The 16835-nt window shown below is 32.6% G+C and overlaps 1 protein-coding gene across 1 annotated transcript; it reads left to right on the top strand.

The window, feature by feature from the left end:
* The first annotated feature begins 9638 nt into the window (after window positions 1-9638).
* Window positions 9639-16390, top strand: LOC112033151 (uncharacterized). Its single transcript, XM_065777450.1, has 5 exons — window positions 9639-9857; window positions 11831-11973; window positions 12114-12243; window positions 13770-13961; window positions 15863-16390. Exons 1-5 carry the CDS (start codon window positions 9687-9689, stop codon window positions 16070-16072), a joined length of 846 nt encoding a protein of 281 aa, XP_065633522.1. The 5' UTR covers window positions 9639-9686; the 3' UTR covers window positions 16073-16390.
* Window positions 16391-16835: the final 445 nt, after the last annotated feature.

The raw sequence follows: 16835 nt of genomic DNA, 5'->3' as shown, positions 1-16835 counted from the left end.
TTTGTTTCAATCTATAACAATTCTCAACTCAAATAAACAACTCCACACACAAAAAATAACTTGGAAAGAACTTAGGTCCATCAAATGCAAGTGAGGCCTTGTCTATTTCTCTTGTTATTTTTATATCTTAAATTAACGCAGCAAGCAAAAACAAAGCTATTTAGTTTCAAAAGCAATCAAACTAAATACCTCAAAATAAACACCAAAAAACAAAAACAAAAAAAATTACCTGAGGCATTTGCCAAACATTGGTCTATTTAGCCTTGAAGCTGTGAAAATCTGTAGCTCAAAAAAAAAAAAAAAAAAACCTAATATAATATGATGGTTCTAATGATGATGATAGTGATGGGGCCCCCACTTGGGTTTGAGAGAGTTAGGGATTTCGATAATTACGCCATGGATGTTGATACTAGGAAGGATATAGATGACAATGATAGTGATTAAATTAGAAAAACCTTAGAATAAGAATTCTCTTTTGGATTTCATATTTGTAATTAGCTAGTTTACCTTAGATTGAGAATTTTCTTTTGGATTACCTATTGTAAATTTGTAGTTAGCTAGTTTTTATATGCTAACTAGCCTAACTTATTTTGGATTTGGAACTTAGAATTTGGAAAACATTTTCCATATGTGTAGATAATATTTTGGTACTTAGTTGCTAATTAAACATGTATTAATTTTTTAGATACATTATGTCAAAAGTTAAATATATTTTGTTTCGTTAGAATGACATAAGAACGATGTAGTGCGTGTAAATTACATTTTATGATGCAATTTTTATTTTTAATGGATGGATTCATATTTTAAGTGATTATATAACATAAAAAGTCACAATCAATAGGTTTTTGCTTAAAATCTGAAAATAGGTAGGATCTTACGATCCACGATCTGATCCTACGATCCACAATCCTACCTACCTCCCACGATCCTATGTAAGATCCCAATTTTGACAACCTTGATTGAAACTATTCTTGTTAGTGAATTGGTTTCAAAAAAAAAAAAAAAAAAAAAATCAAGCCAAATGGTAGGATCGGTAGGATCCCATACGATCCTACGATCCTATACGATTCTACACGATTCTACATACGATCCTACCATTTTTGCAATCCTACTATGATTTTAAACTTTTTGGTGAGGTGGGATCGTAAAATCATGCAATTTTTAAAATCTAGATCGCGATTTTGACAACCATGGTTTCAATACACCTCGTTTACAAAGCTAGTAAATGACATTCGTGTATTCGAGCTCTCCACCCTTGCTCGCAACTGATTCCACAAATATTTTTTTCCTTACTAGTCATCAGTATCACAATTGAGCCACCAGTCATCGCAAGACCAGGTCTCCTTGGCCACTCCAAGACCTATTGGAGATATTAGGATTGCTCCAATTATTCTCAATACCAAACAGCAACAATGAACGTTTAAGGATTTAGTGAGTGTAAGGTTTTAATATCCTCTCAAAGGATTTGGAAATTAGAGAGGGAGAAGGTAGAGAGAATAAATGAATTTTTGCTCTAAGGTAAAAGGTTACTCTCCAGCTCTTCAATATGGGAATTGCATGATGAATCTCGTGGGTTAGAATGGTAAATGAGAGCGCTTGATTGGATAAGTATATTAGAGAAAAATAACAAAAGATTTCTCATATTTTGTCAATCTCGCTCGACCGATAGAGAGGCAAGATTACTAGTTCAACTATTTTTCAGAAAAATGGAATTCGCCTGTCATTTTGCTTGACACTTACAATCTCACTCAACTGAGATTTTTCACATTACAGTACCAACTTTAGCACTGACCTCTCAGACCAATACAATGTAGCCCACAGTTTTTGCACATTATAATGGAAATATTAATAAGAAAAATACATGAAAAATTGAAATGAAATATACCAACACTAATGTCCTAACAACTTCCTCTTTTGTTTAAATATATTTACTTAAACTGGTTTGTTAATTTATTTTTAAAAAATTGAAATAAATCAATATTTGAAAGAAAAAAAAAAATGAAGAATGCCCAACAAAAGAGTCTTGTTTGTTATTTTCCCCCCTTTCTCAACATAAATTAACATATCTACTTAATGAAATTTATATCTTAATATTGATGGTTGATGGGGAATTTTAACCATGGATGTCTCCGTTAAAAATACCAAAAAGTACAAGTTGAATTACAAGGTTCTACCTTGATCCATTGTTGGTTTATTGGACCAAGCCTATCTAAATAAGTGATATTATGTTTAATTATTTCTCAAAATGTTGACCTGACCACGAACATTGTAACTCCTAAATCAAGAGTTATAATTTTAGAGTCACCACTTAATTAAATTATGAAAGAATAAGAAAATCATACAATAAAAGAATTTTCATTTTATTGATTTTTTTTTTTCGCTGTATACAGGGCTTGGGATCTTAATTACATTATAAAAAATGAAAATTATATGATAAGAGTTGGTCTATTAATTATGTTCTAAGATACTAGGGGGGATCAATCTTTTATAGTACGGTAGCGATCACCATCATTTCATGTCACCCATTCCACCAACATGTCTAGAAAAAACATAAAAATGACATGTCATTCAATCAACCTATGTGCATTCGAACTAAAACAGTAAGTCTAGCATTCTTTGATCTTAAATCATAGACCATCATAGTTTTGATTATTTGGAATCTATCAAACAAGATCGAACAAAGAGGATAAGAAATACCACTTGCATGCACACGGCTTGAAGATCTACCAGATTTTGGTATGATGATAGTGTGCTAATTAATTTTTAGGAAAATGAGTTGTGACCTCATTAAGGAATAAATTTTAGTTATTTTGGGAGTAGAGTAATTTGATATTCCATCCTCTTACATTATAATAGCTCTCCACACTAAATAATAATAATAATATCTACATATATATTAAAAGCCAAAACTAAGAGAAAATCCAATTAGATTTCACTTGAATTCTCAATTTTGCGGCACGTGTCTCATCTAATTTTAAATTTTAAATCATATATATATATATATATATATATTGTGGTGGGCCTTTTGTGTTGTTGGGCTTTCATCTCTCGTACTACAAATGAAATGGTAAAAACAAATTTTATTTCATGAAAGATTGCCATCAAACAAAATTTTGATTGAAATACAATTTTTTTTTTTGTTGGGTGTATATATTATATATAATATAAATTATTAAATAAAAAAGTGTGTATATATGTGTATGAGTATATAATAATAAATAAATAAAAAATAAAAAAACTGTGTGTGTGTGGGAGGGTTGTCTTGATAAATATATTAGTGCCGCAACTTAGCCTCTCAAACTAAAATTCCTGGTTTCGCCCTTGAATGAGAGTCATCATTATTATTATCTGGTGTGTAATCCTGTGTTTATGTACGGATACAATTAAAAATAATCAAAATTACACATTTTAAATTATATATTTTTTTAAAGAGGGTGTTCAAATTATACATGATATTAGTTTACACATTTTTTAAAATCATACTTTTCTAAAATATGTAATTATTTCTCATATATATATATATATATATATGTTGTTGCCCACTTTTGACAAAGGGCCCGACAGCAAAAAAAGCCTAACAATATAGAAAAGGTGAAATGGCAGAATTGGTGGCTAGTAGGCCCATAAGAATAAAAAGAGGTAAAGAGGGAGTAAATAGGCCAAGGAAGCCCAATAAATGAAGTAATAAGCCCATGGAAATGATAAGAGGTAAAAAAGAAGTAAATGGATTGAGGAAGCTTAGGAAATGAATTTGTAAATTAATTGGGTTGGCTTAAAGGCTAATAAACCTGAAAAGTAATAAGAAGTAAGGATGTAGTAATTAGGCTAAAAAAAGCCCAATAGATCTAGCAAAAAGCACATGGGAATAAAATAGGTAAATAATAAGTAAATGGGCCTAGGAAGCCCGATGAATGAGATAATGAAATAGGCTGGCACAATAGGAATGTTGGCTAATAAAGCCCAAAAGAGGTAAGGATGTGGAAAGTGGGCTGAGGAAGCCCTGGGCAAAAAATTGATAAAGAAGTGGGCAGGCACGGCAGGAGCATCAACCTGCAAGCCCATGTGGTAACAAGAAATAAAAGAGAATAAAACTATAGCAAGCATAATGAAGTGGTATGGTAGAATCCACAGCCAAGAAGCCCACGGACATTGGAAAGAAAAGAACATGAGCTCGGCAAGAAGATGAGGGTCTTCACCCTAGCAATGTCCAGTCCAAGGAAAGGATGAAAGGCAGGGAACATGAGCTTAAAAGCCCACGCATCCTTCACACTACAAGAGATAAACACCAACCAGGACGTACAGCAGAATCAAACAAACATGGAAGCAATAGAAAATGGTGTGAAGGTCAGAAAGAAACAAATTCAGACAAAGTGGAGCGTGCACAAAGGGCCAAGGCACCACCTACTTGTACCTGGCCAATGCATGGGAGGTAGGCCATGGGTCAAGATATTCAAGGGTATGGTCTAGCAATGGGGAGAAAGAGAGGGTCTATTTTGTGGTTTCCACTCAAACTTCTTTGGGGAGAGACGTCCTGCTGAGATGACATCTCACCTAAAAGAAGTAAATATGGGTTGGGACCACTTAATGCATGCCATAGAGGTAGGTAATGGAGAGGCTTGATCCTTATTCAGATGAGAGTAGTGAAAAAAGAGAGAGGTAAGAAACAAGACAAGCAATTTTGTCTGGAAATGGGGAGTGGTACAACCAACACATTCAAAGCAATGGTAGTGATTGTGCAGCCAGAAGGCCAATGGGTAGTCTTGAAAGGACACCCATAAGGAGTCAAAAGCAGTTAAGGGGTAAAAATGGTAAATCATACTATGGCAAATTGTATAAAGAGCGATGGTTGTGAACAGTAAGGAAGGGGGGATGGAGGAGGAAAACAAAAGAAGAGAGGTAGAGCAAGAAAGAAAAAGAAAGAAAGGAAAAAGAAAATACAAAAATAAGAAAAGTATGAGTGATAGGAATAAAGGCATGCATTAATAGACTATCCATTTCTCTCCCTCTCGATAGACCCACTCTTTGAGAGATCGAGGATTGAAGCTTAAATCATTTAGGTCCCTTTTTCCAAAGAGCATAACTTCCATAGCAGAAGCTTTCTTTGAGGTTACTCAAATTGGGGATTGGTTTCCTTCTTGGATTTCCGTCTACTAACAAGTTAGTCTTACTTTTTTGGTAGACAAGTATTTCTTTTGTGCTTGCTAGGTGAATAGTTTACAGTTATTAAACTGTCTACTGTAGTGTTATTTTACTGTTTTATTATCCCACCGTAACTTTAGCAAGTCATTTCCCCTTATTTAAGTGTTAATGTTATTTGCTTAGTATTTTAGTTATTCTGCCATATTGTATTGTTGCTATAATATCTGTAACGTTGTTTCTACTGTGGGCACGCCATACACTCAATACCTCTGCCAGAATGCATCCATACCGAGATGGTTCGACTTGTGCAAAAATTGGCCTAAGGTGAGTTTCATTTAGGCCAACCCCAACTCTCTTACCTTAGATCTACAGGCAGCANATAAAAGTAGTAAAAAGATAATTAAAATTACTTAAAATGAGAAAATTATTAGACAATCTCAAAGTACAACGACATGATACTCTCACCTCACAAAAAAAGGTGGATTCAAGTATACATTTAATCATCAATGAGAGCAGGGGCAAAGCCATGTACATGAAAATTTTGAAATTTTCTTAATATATATATATAGTTATTTTTAACGTTTTCAAAATTTAGCCTACAAAAATAAGAGTTGGCTCCCTCAAATATTTGAATTAGTCCAATAATGCTCTTAAAAGAAAATTTTTCTACTAGTTATAGAGACATAACTTTATTTTTTGTTTTCAAAAAAAAAAAAAAAAGACATAACTTTTTTTTCACAATTTTATTTTTTATTATAAATGTGTTTTTTTATTTGTTAAATATTTGATAAAGTTTGGCACCAAATATGTTTGGATATTTTTTTTCAACCCATTATGTGGTAATTAACAAGTCATTCACTCATTAAAAAAATATTGTCACTAAAACTACACATGAAATTTCTCTTTAGTTGCCACATAATGGGTTAAAGCAAGATAGCTTTAAATATGTTTGGAGCATAACTTATTCCTCTAAGTTTTGGATCATTCATGTTTTTGAAAATTTCATTAATTGAAAGATTTTTTACTTACTTTAGTATAAAATTTGATAATTTGTATTGAAAATAAACATTTAAGAGTTTCACTATGAAAATGGTAAAAACAAATTTTATTTCATGAAAGATTGCCATCAAACAAAATTTTGATTGAAATACAATTTTTTTTTTTGTTGGGTGTATATATATTATATATATATAAATTATTAAATAAAAAAGTGTGTATATATGTGTATGAGTATATAATAATAAATAAATAAAAAATAAAAAAACTGTGTGTGTGTGGAGGGTTGTCTTGATAAATATATTAGTGCCGCAACTTAGCCTCTCAAACTAAAATTCCTGGTTTCGCCCTTGAATGAGAGTCATCATTATTATTACTGGTGTGTAATCCTGTGTTTATGTACGGATACAATTAAAAATAATCAAAATTACACATTTTAAATTATATATTTTTTAAAGAGGGTGTTCAAATTATACATGATATTAGTTTACACATTTTTTAAAATCATACTTTTCTAAAATATGTAATTATTTCTCATATATATATATATATATATATATATGTTGTGCCCACTTTTGACAAAGGGCCCGACAGCAAAAAAAGCCTAACAATATAGAAAAGGTGAAATGGCAGAATTGGTGGCTAGTAGGCCCATAAGAATAAAAAGAGGTAAAGAGGGAGTAAATAGGCCAAGGAAGCCCAATAAATGAAGTAATAAGCCCATGGAAATGATAAGAGGTAAAAAAGAAGTAAATGGATTGAGGAAGCTTAGGAAATGAATTTGTAAATTAATTGGGTTGGCTTAAAGGCTAATAAACCTGAAAAGTAATAAGAAGTAAGGATGTAGTAATTAGGCTAAAAAAAGCCCAATAGATCTAGCAAAAAGCACATGGGAATAAAATAGGTAAATAATAAGTAAATGGGCCTAGGAAGCCCGATGAATGAGATAATGAAATAGGCTGGCACAATAGGAATGTTGGCTAATAAAGCCCAAAAGAGGTAAGGATGTGGAAAGTGGGCTGAGGAAGCCCTGGGCAAAAAATTGATAAAGAAGTGGGCAGGCACGGCAGGAGCATCAACCTGCAAGCCCATGTGGTAACAAGAATAAAAAGAGAATAAAACTATAGCAAGCATAATGAAGTGGTATGGTAGAATCCACAGCCAAGAAGCCCACGGACATTGGAAAGAAAAGAACATGAGCTCGGCAAGAAGATGAGGGTCTTCACCCTAGCAATGTCCAGTCCAAGGAAAGGATGAAAGGCAGGGAACATGAGCTTAAAAGCCCACGCATCCTTCACACTACAAGAGATAAACACCAACCAGGACGTACAGCAGAATCAAACAAACATGGAAGCAATAGAAAATGGTGTGAAGGTCAGAAAGAAACAAATTCAGACAAAGTGGAGCGTGCACAAAGGGCCAAGGCACCACCTACTTGTACCTGGCCAATGCATGGGAGGTAGGCCATGGGTCAAGATATTCAAGGGTATGGTCTAGCAATGGGGAGAAAGAGAGGGTCTATTTTGTGGTTTCCACTCAAACTTCTTTGGGGAGAGACGTCCTGCTGAGATGACATCTCACCTAAAAGAAGTAAATATGGGTTGGGACCACTTAATGCATGCCATAGAGGTAGGTAATGGAGAGGCTTGATCCTTATTCAGATGAGAGTAGTGAAAAACAGAGAGAGGTAAGAAACAAGACAAGCAATTTTGTCTGGAAATGGGATGGGGGTACAACCAACACATTCAAAGCAATGGTAGTGATTGTGCAGCCAGAAGGCCAATGGGTAGTCTTGAAAGGACACCCATAAGGAGTCAAAAGCAGTTAAGGGGTAAAAATGGTAAATCATACTATGGCAAATTGTATAAAGAGCGATGGTTGTGAACAGTAAGGAAGGGGGGATGGAGGAGGAAAACAAAAGAAGAGAGGTAGAGCAAGAAAGAAAAAGAAAGAAAGGAAAAAGAAAATACAAAAATAAGAAAAGTATGAGTGATAGGAATAAAGGCATGCATTAATAGACTATCCATTTCTCTCCCTCTCGATAGACCCACTCTTTGAGAGATCGAGGATTGAAGCTTAAATCATTTAGGTCCCTTTTTCCAAAGAGCATAACTTCCATAGCAGAAGCTTTCTTTGAGGTTACTCAAATTGGGGATTGGTTTCCTTCTTGGATTTCCGTCTACTAGACAAGTTAGTCTTACTTTTTTGGTAGACAAGTATTTCTTTTGTGCTTGCTAGGTGAATAGTTTACAGTTATTAAACTGTCTACTGTAGTGTTATTTTAATTATCTTTTTACTACTTTTATTATTATTATTATTATTATTATTATTATTATTATCTTGTGTACTTTTGTGTTCTTATTATTTATTTATTGTTAAGACTAATGTTAATGACATCTTAGTAGTAATTTGGAGAGTACAAAAAATAGTGAACATAGATTAATCTTAATTGGATTGAATTGAATTTCTCTTGAGAAAAATAATATATTTGTAACATAAGTTTGAATTTAATTGGAAATTATAAAATATATAATATAGATTAAATTGTAATTTGTATCCTTAAAATTTAGAATAATTTAACCCTCTAAAGTTTCAAATTTTGGATTTGTATCCTAACGTTATGTATTTGTTGGATTTAAGTCCTTTTGTCAATATGTTGTGATGAGATGATCGTTAAGTGCCAACTGAGCTCAAAGCGATGTATTTTTTATTATTATTCAAAATTAAATTGTTTTAAACCCTATTAAAGACATGTTAAATATTATTTTAACAATATTGTAATTTACGTTTTCAAAGTTTGGGGTAATTTTAATTTTACTCTCTAATATTTCAAAATTTTGACTCATAAAACTATGTAATCTTGAGTTGAGATGACATTTAACATGATGCACAGGCGAAATGGCTTAAATCCAAACAATATGTAACGTTAGGTATACGAATCTAGAATTGAAAATTTTGTAGGATAAAAAAGAAAAAAGTTTCTCTCCAAACTAGTTTGGAGAAAAACCCTACAAACTCATCATATATATTTATATTAGGTGTGAATTATGAAAATCTAATCGTTACATTGCATGTTTTTATTACATCCATAATGCTTACAAAATTTCAAAAAAATCAAAAATTAATTACTATGTCATCAAATAAATGTTATAATTTCAAGTTTTTGTAATCTAAAGTTGTATATAAAAAATAAGCTAACTAATCAAATAGTAAATAATAGCCGATTTGAACGAAATTTGATATGTATATTAAAAACATAAGGAACATAAAATTCACCGGTTAGATTTTCAAAATTCACACTAAAAAAATAAATATATGAGAAGTTTAAAGAATTTCTCTTCAAACTAGTTTGGAGGAAAATTTTGTTCATAAAATGAAAACTACACCGAACTTTAAGGATGTAATTGCAATTTAGTCCTCGTAAATAAAACTTGTCTTGCCTATAGCCATATGGAATAAATGCACCCAGAGCTGTGGTTGACAGGTTGAGTGAGTTGGGAGTGAAGTAATTTAGCAAATTAAAAAAAAAAAAAAAAAAGTGATTGTGAATTATGTTAGCTGCCATTTTCACAACATCCAGACTATTCCCTAACTTCAAGCCTTCCCTCTCAACCTTCTCACTTGTACGGACGCTCTCTCCCTCCCCCGTTTCTCGCTTCCAAGTCCGATCAATGGCCTCCTCTTCTCCCTTCAAGAAAATCCAGATTCAGAGAGAAGACACTGTGAGTCTTTCATTTGAATTTGATATAACCATAGTATTTTGAATTATGGGTCTGCCTTATTTGGTTGTTTTGATTAATGGGTTTTTGATTTCTTATTGACATTGGTGTTATGAGATTGTGTGTTGCCGTGTTGGGGTTTGGCCGTTTGCAGGGCTCCAGACAATTTGACGCCTAGACAACAGTTCTAAGTGGGGACTTTTTTTTTTCTTTTTTCTTTTTTGAAATATTATTTAATCAATGTTATATTGTAATTTCATCTTTCTTGCATTTTGATGTACAAAATTATTAATTACGTTTTTTAATTTAAGTTTTTCTAACCTTTAGTTGTAAATTTTTCTAAATGAGTTTTTTGATAATTCGTGAGGAGATTTGTACAAGGCTCTTGACAAAGTTCTAAAATGAGTTTTAATTTACGTTGAATAAAATTATATATTTTGAAGGATGGTTGAAATCTAATTTCCAAATTTGATTCTGGTGTTGAGGGAGAGATATATTAGTTGGTGTGTGACCATGTGAGAGATTGGAATTGGATGCTTAATATTGACAGTCTACAATGTGGGAGAGATTAATAAAAAAATTGAAATATCAATTTGTTATGGGAAATTGATCATTAATAATAATTTGATACACTCACTTAATTTTAATTTTGTTAACCAATTTAGCAACTCAAATGAGTTGGATTTCTATTATCCAACAATTTTGGAGCCTTCTTGAAGTGAAGGAGGCAAGGAGCTCACCTTTTTTCTATTTTTAATAAAAAACTAATTATTAATTTTAAATATTTGGGGCCTGTTTTTTATTGGGGACCTTAGGCAATGGCCTAAGTGTTCCCCAAGGGCCAGCCCAGGCCGTTTGGAAATTGGAACTTGTTGGATGGTTTTGAATAATGTGTTTGTGTCTTCTTAGTGGGATTATACATATTGAATTTGGGTTTTAAATTTTTTTTTGGGTGGTTTTGATTATTGGGTTGTTTTTTTCTTGGAGTTGTATGTGTTGGAGTAGAATGAATGGGTCTTATTAATGGGTTGAGAGAGAGTTTTCTGCATTGTTATTAGGAATGTGTGTTGCTAACCAAATTACATTGTGAATTACGTAGCATCTGAGTATATGAGTATGACTAACCATCTTATATGGAGATATTGAAGTGTATACAAAGAAACTAGAAAGAAAGAAAAATTATTGCCATATTGGACATTGTCACGAGTAATTGAAACCATATCAATAATTTTTCTGGGGGGGGGGGGGGGCGCTGGAGTTCCTTTTCAAATTGCAGCTCATGGGAGTGCTTTTTTGAATTCGCCAAAAAATTATGTTTTCACATTACAGTTTTTCACAGCAACAGTACTTTTCATAGATTTCACCAAATGCTTAATTGCCTTTTTACAAAGAGTGTTTTCAATGCAACTTTTAAACTTGCTATTTTTTCAAAATCACATTTTCAAACAGTTAACCTAAACGGACACTTGCTGTTGTTCCCTCTAATGGTGGCTATGAATCAAGTATTAGATATTTCACTATGTGTGTGGATATCATGAAGAATAAGGTGAAAGGGTTGGGAATTGATTAGAAGCACTTATGATTGGAAGTTAATTTTTAAGCATCTTCCTTCTTCTTTTTCCCATTGTCCATAACTTATACAACTTAGGATTAGTGCTTCACGTTAGTTAGAGATTATGTCACCAAAAATTATATGATGTGCAGGTGTGAGGTAATGTTTCTAGATTTGATGGGATGTGGGATGTGTTTATAATGTGCTAATATATATTGTTCACAAAGGATAAGAATTAGCCTAGTGTGTCAACTCAAAGTATCATGCCATGTTACGAAGCTCTTTTGCCTTCCAAAAGCCCACAATATTGCTGAATATTCTTAATTTTATTGAATTATGCACTATGGTATTTTTTTTTTCCGCATTGTTAGCTTTTAGTTGATCTTCGTTCATTTTATTTATTATTATTTTCATACTTGATCAGGCATTTGATGCGTATGTGGTTGGCAAAGAAGATGCTCCTGGGATTGTTGTGCTTCAAGAGTGGTGGGGTGTTGACTTTGAAATCAAAAACCATGCTGAGAAAATTTCTCAACTTGGCCCTGGATTTAAAGCACTTATCCCAGAGTAAGCCATCTGTGCCTGTTAAAATAAGAGAACTTTTTCTTTTTAAAAGAAATAAAAATTTATATTTGTCAATCTCATAATTTTGCCATATTGTTTGTGATTCTTTTGAATGCTGGTGCACCTTTTATTTTTTGCTTCAGTTTGTATCGTGGAAAGGTTGGTTTGGATGTTGCAGAAGCACAACACTTGATGGATGGTCTTGATTGGCAAGGTGCCGTGAAGGATATCCGTGCTTCAGTTAACTGGCTTAAAGCAAATGGTTCAAAGAAGGTGTGGCTGTTGTTTACTTGCTGGATAAAAATTTATAAAAAAAAGCAAAAGAAAAAACAGACTGATTTTGCTGCATTATAATAATAACTTTGTACTAGCATTGTCTAGATGCTCTAATAACATGGTCCTTAGGGATCAGCTATCTTTGAATTTGTGATTGTCCCATCCCACTGCTTCCCTTTCATATGTATTGCCAAGCTGTAGTATGTGAAAGTTTTTGAGCACCGTGCTTGGTCCTAAGATTGGCCTTAAGTTGAGGTTTTGTATAGGTTTCCGCATTGTTAGCTTTTAGTTGATCTTCGTTCATTTTATTTATTATTATTTTCATACTTGATCAGGCATTTGATGCGTATGTGGTTGGCAAAGAAGATGCTCCTGGGATTGTTGTGCTTCAAGAGTGGTGGGGTGTTGACTTTGAAATCAAAAACCATGCTGAGAAAATTTCTCAACTTGGCCCTGGATTTAAAGCACTTATCCCAGAGTAAGCCATCTGTGCCTGTTAAAATAAGAGAACTTTTTCTTTTTAAAAGAAATAAAAATTTATATTTGTCAATCTCATAATTTTGCCATATTGTTTGTGATTCTTTTGAATGCTGGTGCACCTTTTATTTTTTGCTTCAGTTTGTATCGTGGAAAGGTTGGTTTGGATGTTGCAGAAGCACAACACTTGATGGATGGTCTTGATTGGCAAGGTGCCGTGAAGGATATCCGTGCTTCAGTTAACTGGCTTAAAGCAAATGGTTCAAAGAAGGTGTGGCTGTTGTTTACTTGCTGGATAAAAATTTATAAAAAAAAGCAAAAGAAAAAACAGACTGATTTTTGCTGCATTATAATAATAACTTTGTACTAGCATTGTCTAGATGCTCTAATAACATGGTCCTTAGGGATCAGCTATCTTTGAATTTGTGATTGTCCCATCCCACTGCTTCCCTTTCATATGTATTGCCAAGCTGTAGTATGTGAAAGTTTTTGAGCACCGTGCTTGGTCCTAAGATTGGCCTTAAGTTGAGGTTTTGTATAGGTTGCTTTGAGGTTTACTTCAAGTTTGCCACCTAAGTTATGTGGCATTAATGAGGCAAACTGTGAGGGCTCTGGTCAAAGAGTTTTTGCTTATATGCAATTCCTTCTGTTTATGAGTCTTCTTTGATGAGTTTTTGACATAATAATGCTACACTTCTTTTTATTGGTTCCAAAAGCCACAGATTTGAGGACAGTTTGAACTAAATGAAGAGAATTTTAAACGATTGGCCCACATAGAAGTCGATTTATAAGGACTCTTTATATGGTTAAGTAGTTGCTCAATTTTTATTTATGAGATCTTGAAGTACAAATTTGGTTTATATAAGTTGGACCAAAAACATTGTGCCCAACATTAATTTCCTTTCGGCATTTTTACTACAGTGTTATTTCACGAAATATGTCATTAATTAGTTCCATGTTCTATCCTCATTTACATTGCTGAAGATGCAGATATCTCATTAATATTAAAATTTTGAAGAAGCAAACTTATAGCTTCATTGAAATAGGTGGGTGTAACTGGTTTTTGCATGGGGGGTGCTCTCTCTATTGCAAGCTCTGTTCTCGCACCTGAGGTTGATGCTGTTGTTGCTTTTTATGGAGTTCCTTCATCAGAACTTGCAGACCCTGCCCAGGCTAAGGCACCTGTTCAGGCCCATTTTGGGGAGCTTGATAACTTTGTTGGCTTTTCAGATGTGACGGTATGGCATTTTCTTTTCCTTGGTTGCTTTTAGTCTTAATCATTCCTGTTAGCTTCCCTTCTATTAAAATTTCTCTTTGTTCATGGCTGAGTTGTTGATACTAGGCAGATTTTGTTTAAATATATCTTCTCACCCATAGGTTTTAGCCACTGTACATGTGCAAAAACCAAACAAAATCCATGTGTTATTCATTGACCTTCTAGTAAAGTGACCAAAGATTTCTACTTTATTGTTAAACAGTGGCAACTCTGTAGCTTCAAGGCTTTTAAAACCTTGCAAAATTTTCCATAGATTGATATTTGTGGTATGATGGTATAAGTCATTTCCGTTTGGAACTAAGATTGTTGGGAGCAATTGAAGTGAGGGATAATTAATAAAAACTATGAGAGCTAGAATATAAGGATTAAAGGAGAGCTTGATTGTTGATCAGGACAGGGATGGAGCCATTCCTTGGCGCCCAGATATTTTAGAATATTTTTTAAATGCCATATATATAACCTGAGTCTTGGCCCCCTTGTATAATCCTTGAGAGAGAGAGAGAGGGTGAGAGAAACTGAGGGCATGAGAGACTGAGAAGGGGGGAGTGTTATGAAACTGATCTGAGAAAGGAAAGTGAGATGGTAAAAGAAACTAATGGGTGTTTGTTTTTTGTTTGAGAGAAAAATGGAAAAGTCAAAAGAGACAATTAACGGGGCTGATATTGTTGTCTTTGGAATGAATTTTTTTTTTTAATTTAATTATTTTTTCAAAAAAATTTAGGAAGTCTCGATCCTAGAGATGAGAGATGACTTGAAGGGATAATTTTTTAGTAATGCTATAAAGTATAAACACAACAAAAAAAAATTACAATAATTTTACAACATTCACAAATAAGTATACCATGTCATTAACAAAAAATTAATTGGAGATTGTGGTGAATCCACCTTAGCATTACTTTTTTTTTTCCTCCTCCTTTTGCCTCTTGAATTGGTGTGCTTAGCTTACAGATATATTTATATATTAACTTTGAATTTTTAGTTTTATTTAATTATATTATATTATAAATATATTCAAATTTTATAGATTTTTTTTTTGTATAAATTTATTAAAATTTTGAATAATATGAAAATATTTACTTAATATTTGTATTTATATTATATTATAAATATATTCAAATTTTATAGATTTTTTTTTTGTATAAATTTATTAAAATTTTGAATAATATGAAAATATTTACTTAATATTTGTAATAAACCGTGAAAGATATAATTTTTTAAATTAAGATATATTTGTAATTCTTTAAATACTTTTTACACATTTATTTTATTTTTTTCATATTAAATGATTATTAAAATAATTATTACATCATCATGTTTTGAACTTTGGTTGAATTTTGATCCGACCTTAAAACCTTGAAGCTCTCTTCTTTCCTGTTCTTTGACTAGTTTAATTATTAAAACTATGATATTGATATCAATTGAATAGAAATTGTCTCTTCTCCTCCTTTGCTTCAAGTGCACAGCAGTACAAGCCACACACAATGCCACCCTACATGATACATCGTTGTTGAGGCCGTCATGCTCATGCCGTATCACCCACATCCACTTTCTCTCGTCTGTTTCTTTCTCTCTCTTTCTCTTATGACTTTTCATTTATTTTCTTAAAAAAATGGTTTCATACTTCCACTCCCTCTCATTTGGTATCCTGGCTCCATCCCTTAATTAGGATACACAGTAAACTCATAAACCTCAAATTTAACTCCAGAAAAAATGAATGATGGTAATGTGTAATTTATAATTGATGGTACTGCTAGAATAGCGATCACCAAAAAAATTGAATGGAAGCTTCTGTGAGAGAGAGAGAGAGAGGTCTCCTTTTTTCTTGGCTTTGCATGCTCATTGTCTTTAAATATTGAATTTCAGGCTGCCAAGGCTTTGGAGGAGAAGTTGAAAGCATCAGGAGTTCCATATGAGGTACACATTTATCCAGGCAATGCACATGCATTCATGAACAGGTCTCCAGAAGGTCTGAAGAGGAGGAAGGGCATGGGATTGCCTGATGAGGATGAAGCTTCGGCTGAGCTGGCTTGGTCTCGCTTCCAGTCTTGGATGACTCGTTACTTATCTGCATAAGTATGTCTTGTCATATGCACTTCTACCTTGAACACCAGCCTTCGTTTTAGTGGACATATTCAAACCCCAAGTTTGCCGTTTGTTTCTCTTTTGGTAATAATGGATGCAACTTTCAGGATTTACTTTTTTTTTTTATTGAGAGAGGTTTGAGGATTTACTTGGTGTGGAAATATATAATTTCCAAAACGGTTTAGTTTACTTTGTAATTATGTAAAGGACAAGGTTTGGAGAAAAACCTTTCAAACTCCTTGCATGTCTTTGTACTTGATGTAAATTCTGAAAATTTAATTGTTAAATTATATGTTTTTATTTTCTTAATATACATATCAAATTTCGTTTAAATTAGATATTTAATATTCAATCAATACACTTACTTTTTATGCATAGTTTTAGATCACAAAAACTTGAAATTTAAAGATTTTATTGTTGACATAACTATTAATCTTTGATTTTTTTGAATTTTTGTAAGCATGGAAGATATCATAAGAACATGCAATCCAACATTTAAATTTTCAAATTTTACTTTCAATAAATAAAAGACAAAGTCTAGCTACAAACTTAATTATAGCTTAAGACTATAATTCTTACTAAATAAATTAAAATGACTACATATTTGAAAATCTAATTATTAAATTTCATGTTTTTTATGTTTTAAAACACATTTCAAATTTAATGTTAATCGGACGTTATTTACGATTCAATTTATAAATTTATTTGTTATGTATATTTTTTTATTGTCAAAACTCAAAATTTAAACATTTGA

This window comes from Quercus suber, unplaced genomic scaffold (genome assembly GCF_002906115.3).
Source record: "Quercus suber isolate HL8 unplaced genomic scaffold, Cork oak 2.0 scaffold_155, whole genome shotgun sequence".
Lineage (NCBI taxonomy): Eukaryota > Viridiplantae > Streptophyta > Magnoliopsida > Fagales > Fagaceae > Quercus > Quercus suber.
Note: the sequence above shows the minus strand (reverse complement) of the source record. Positions and strands in the feature narration are given on the sequence as shown.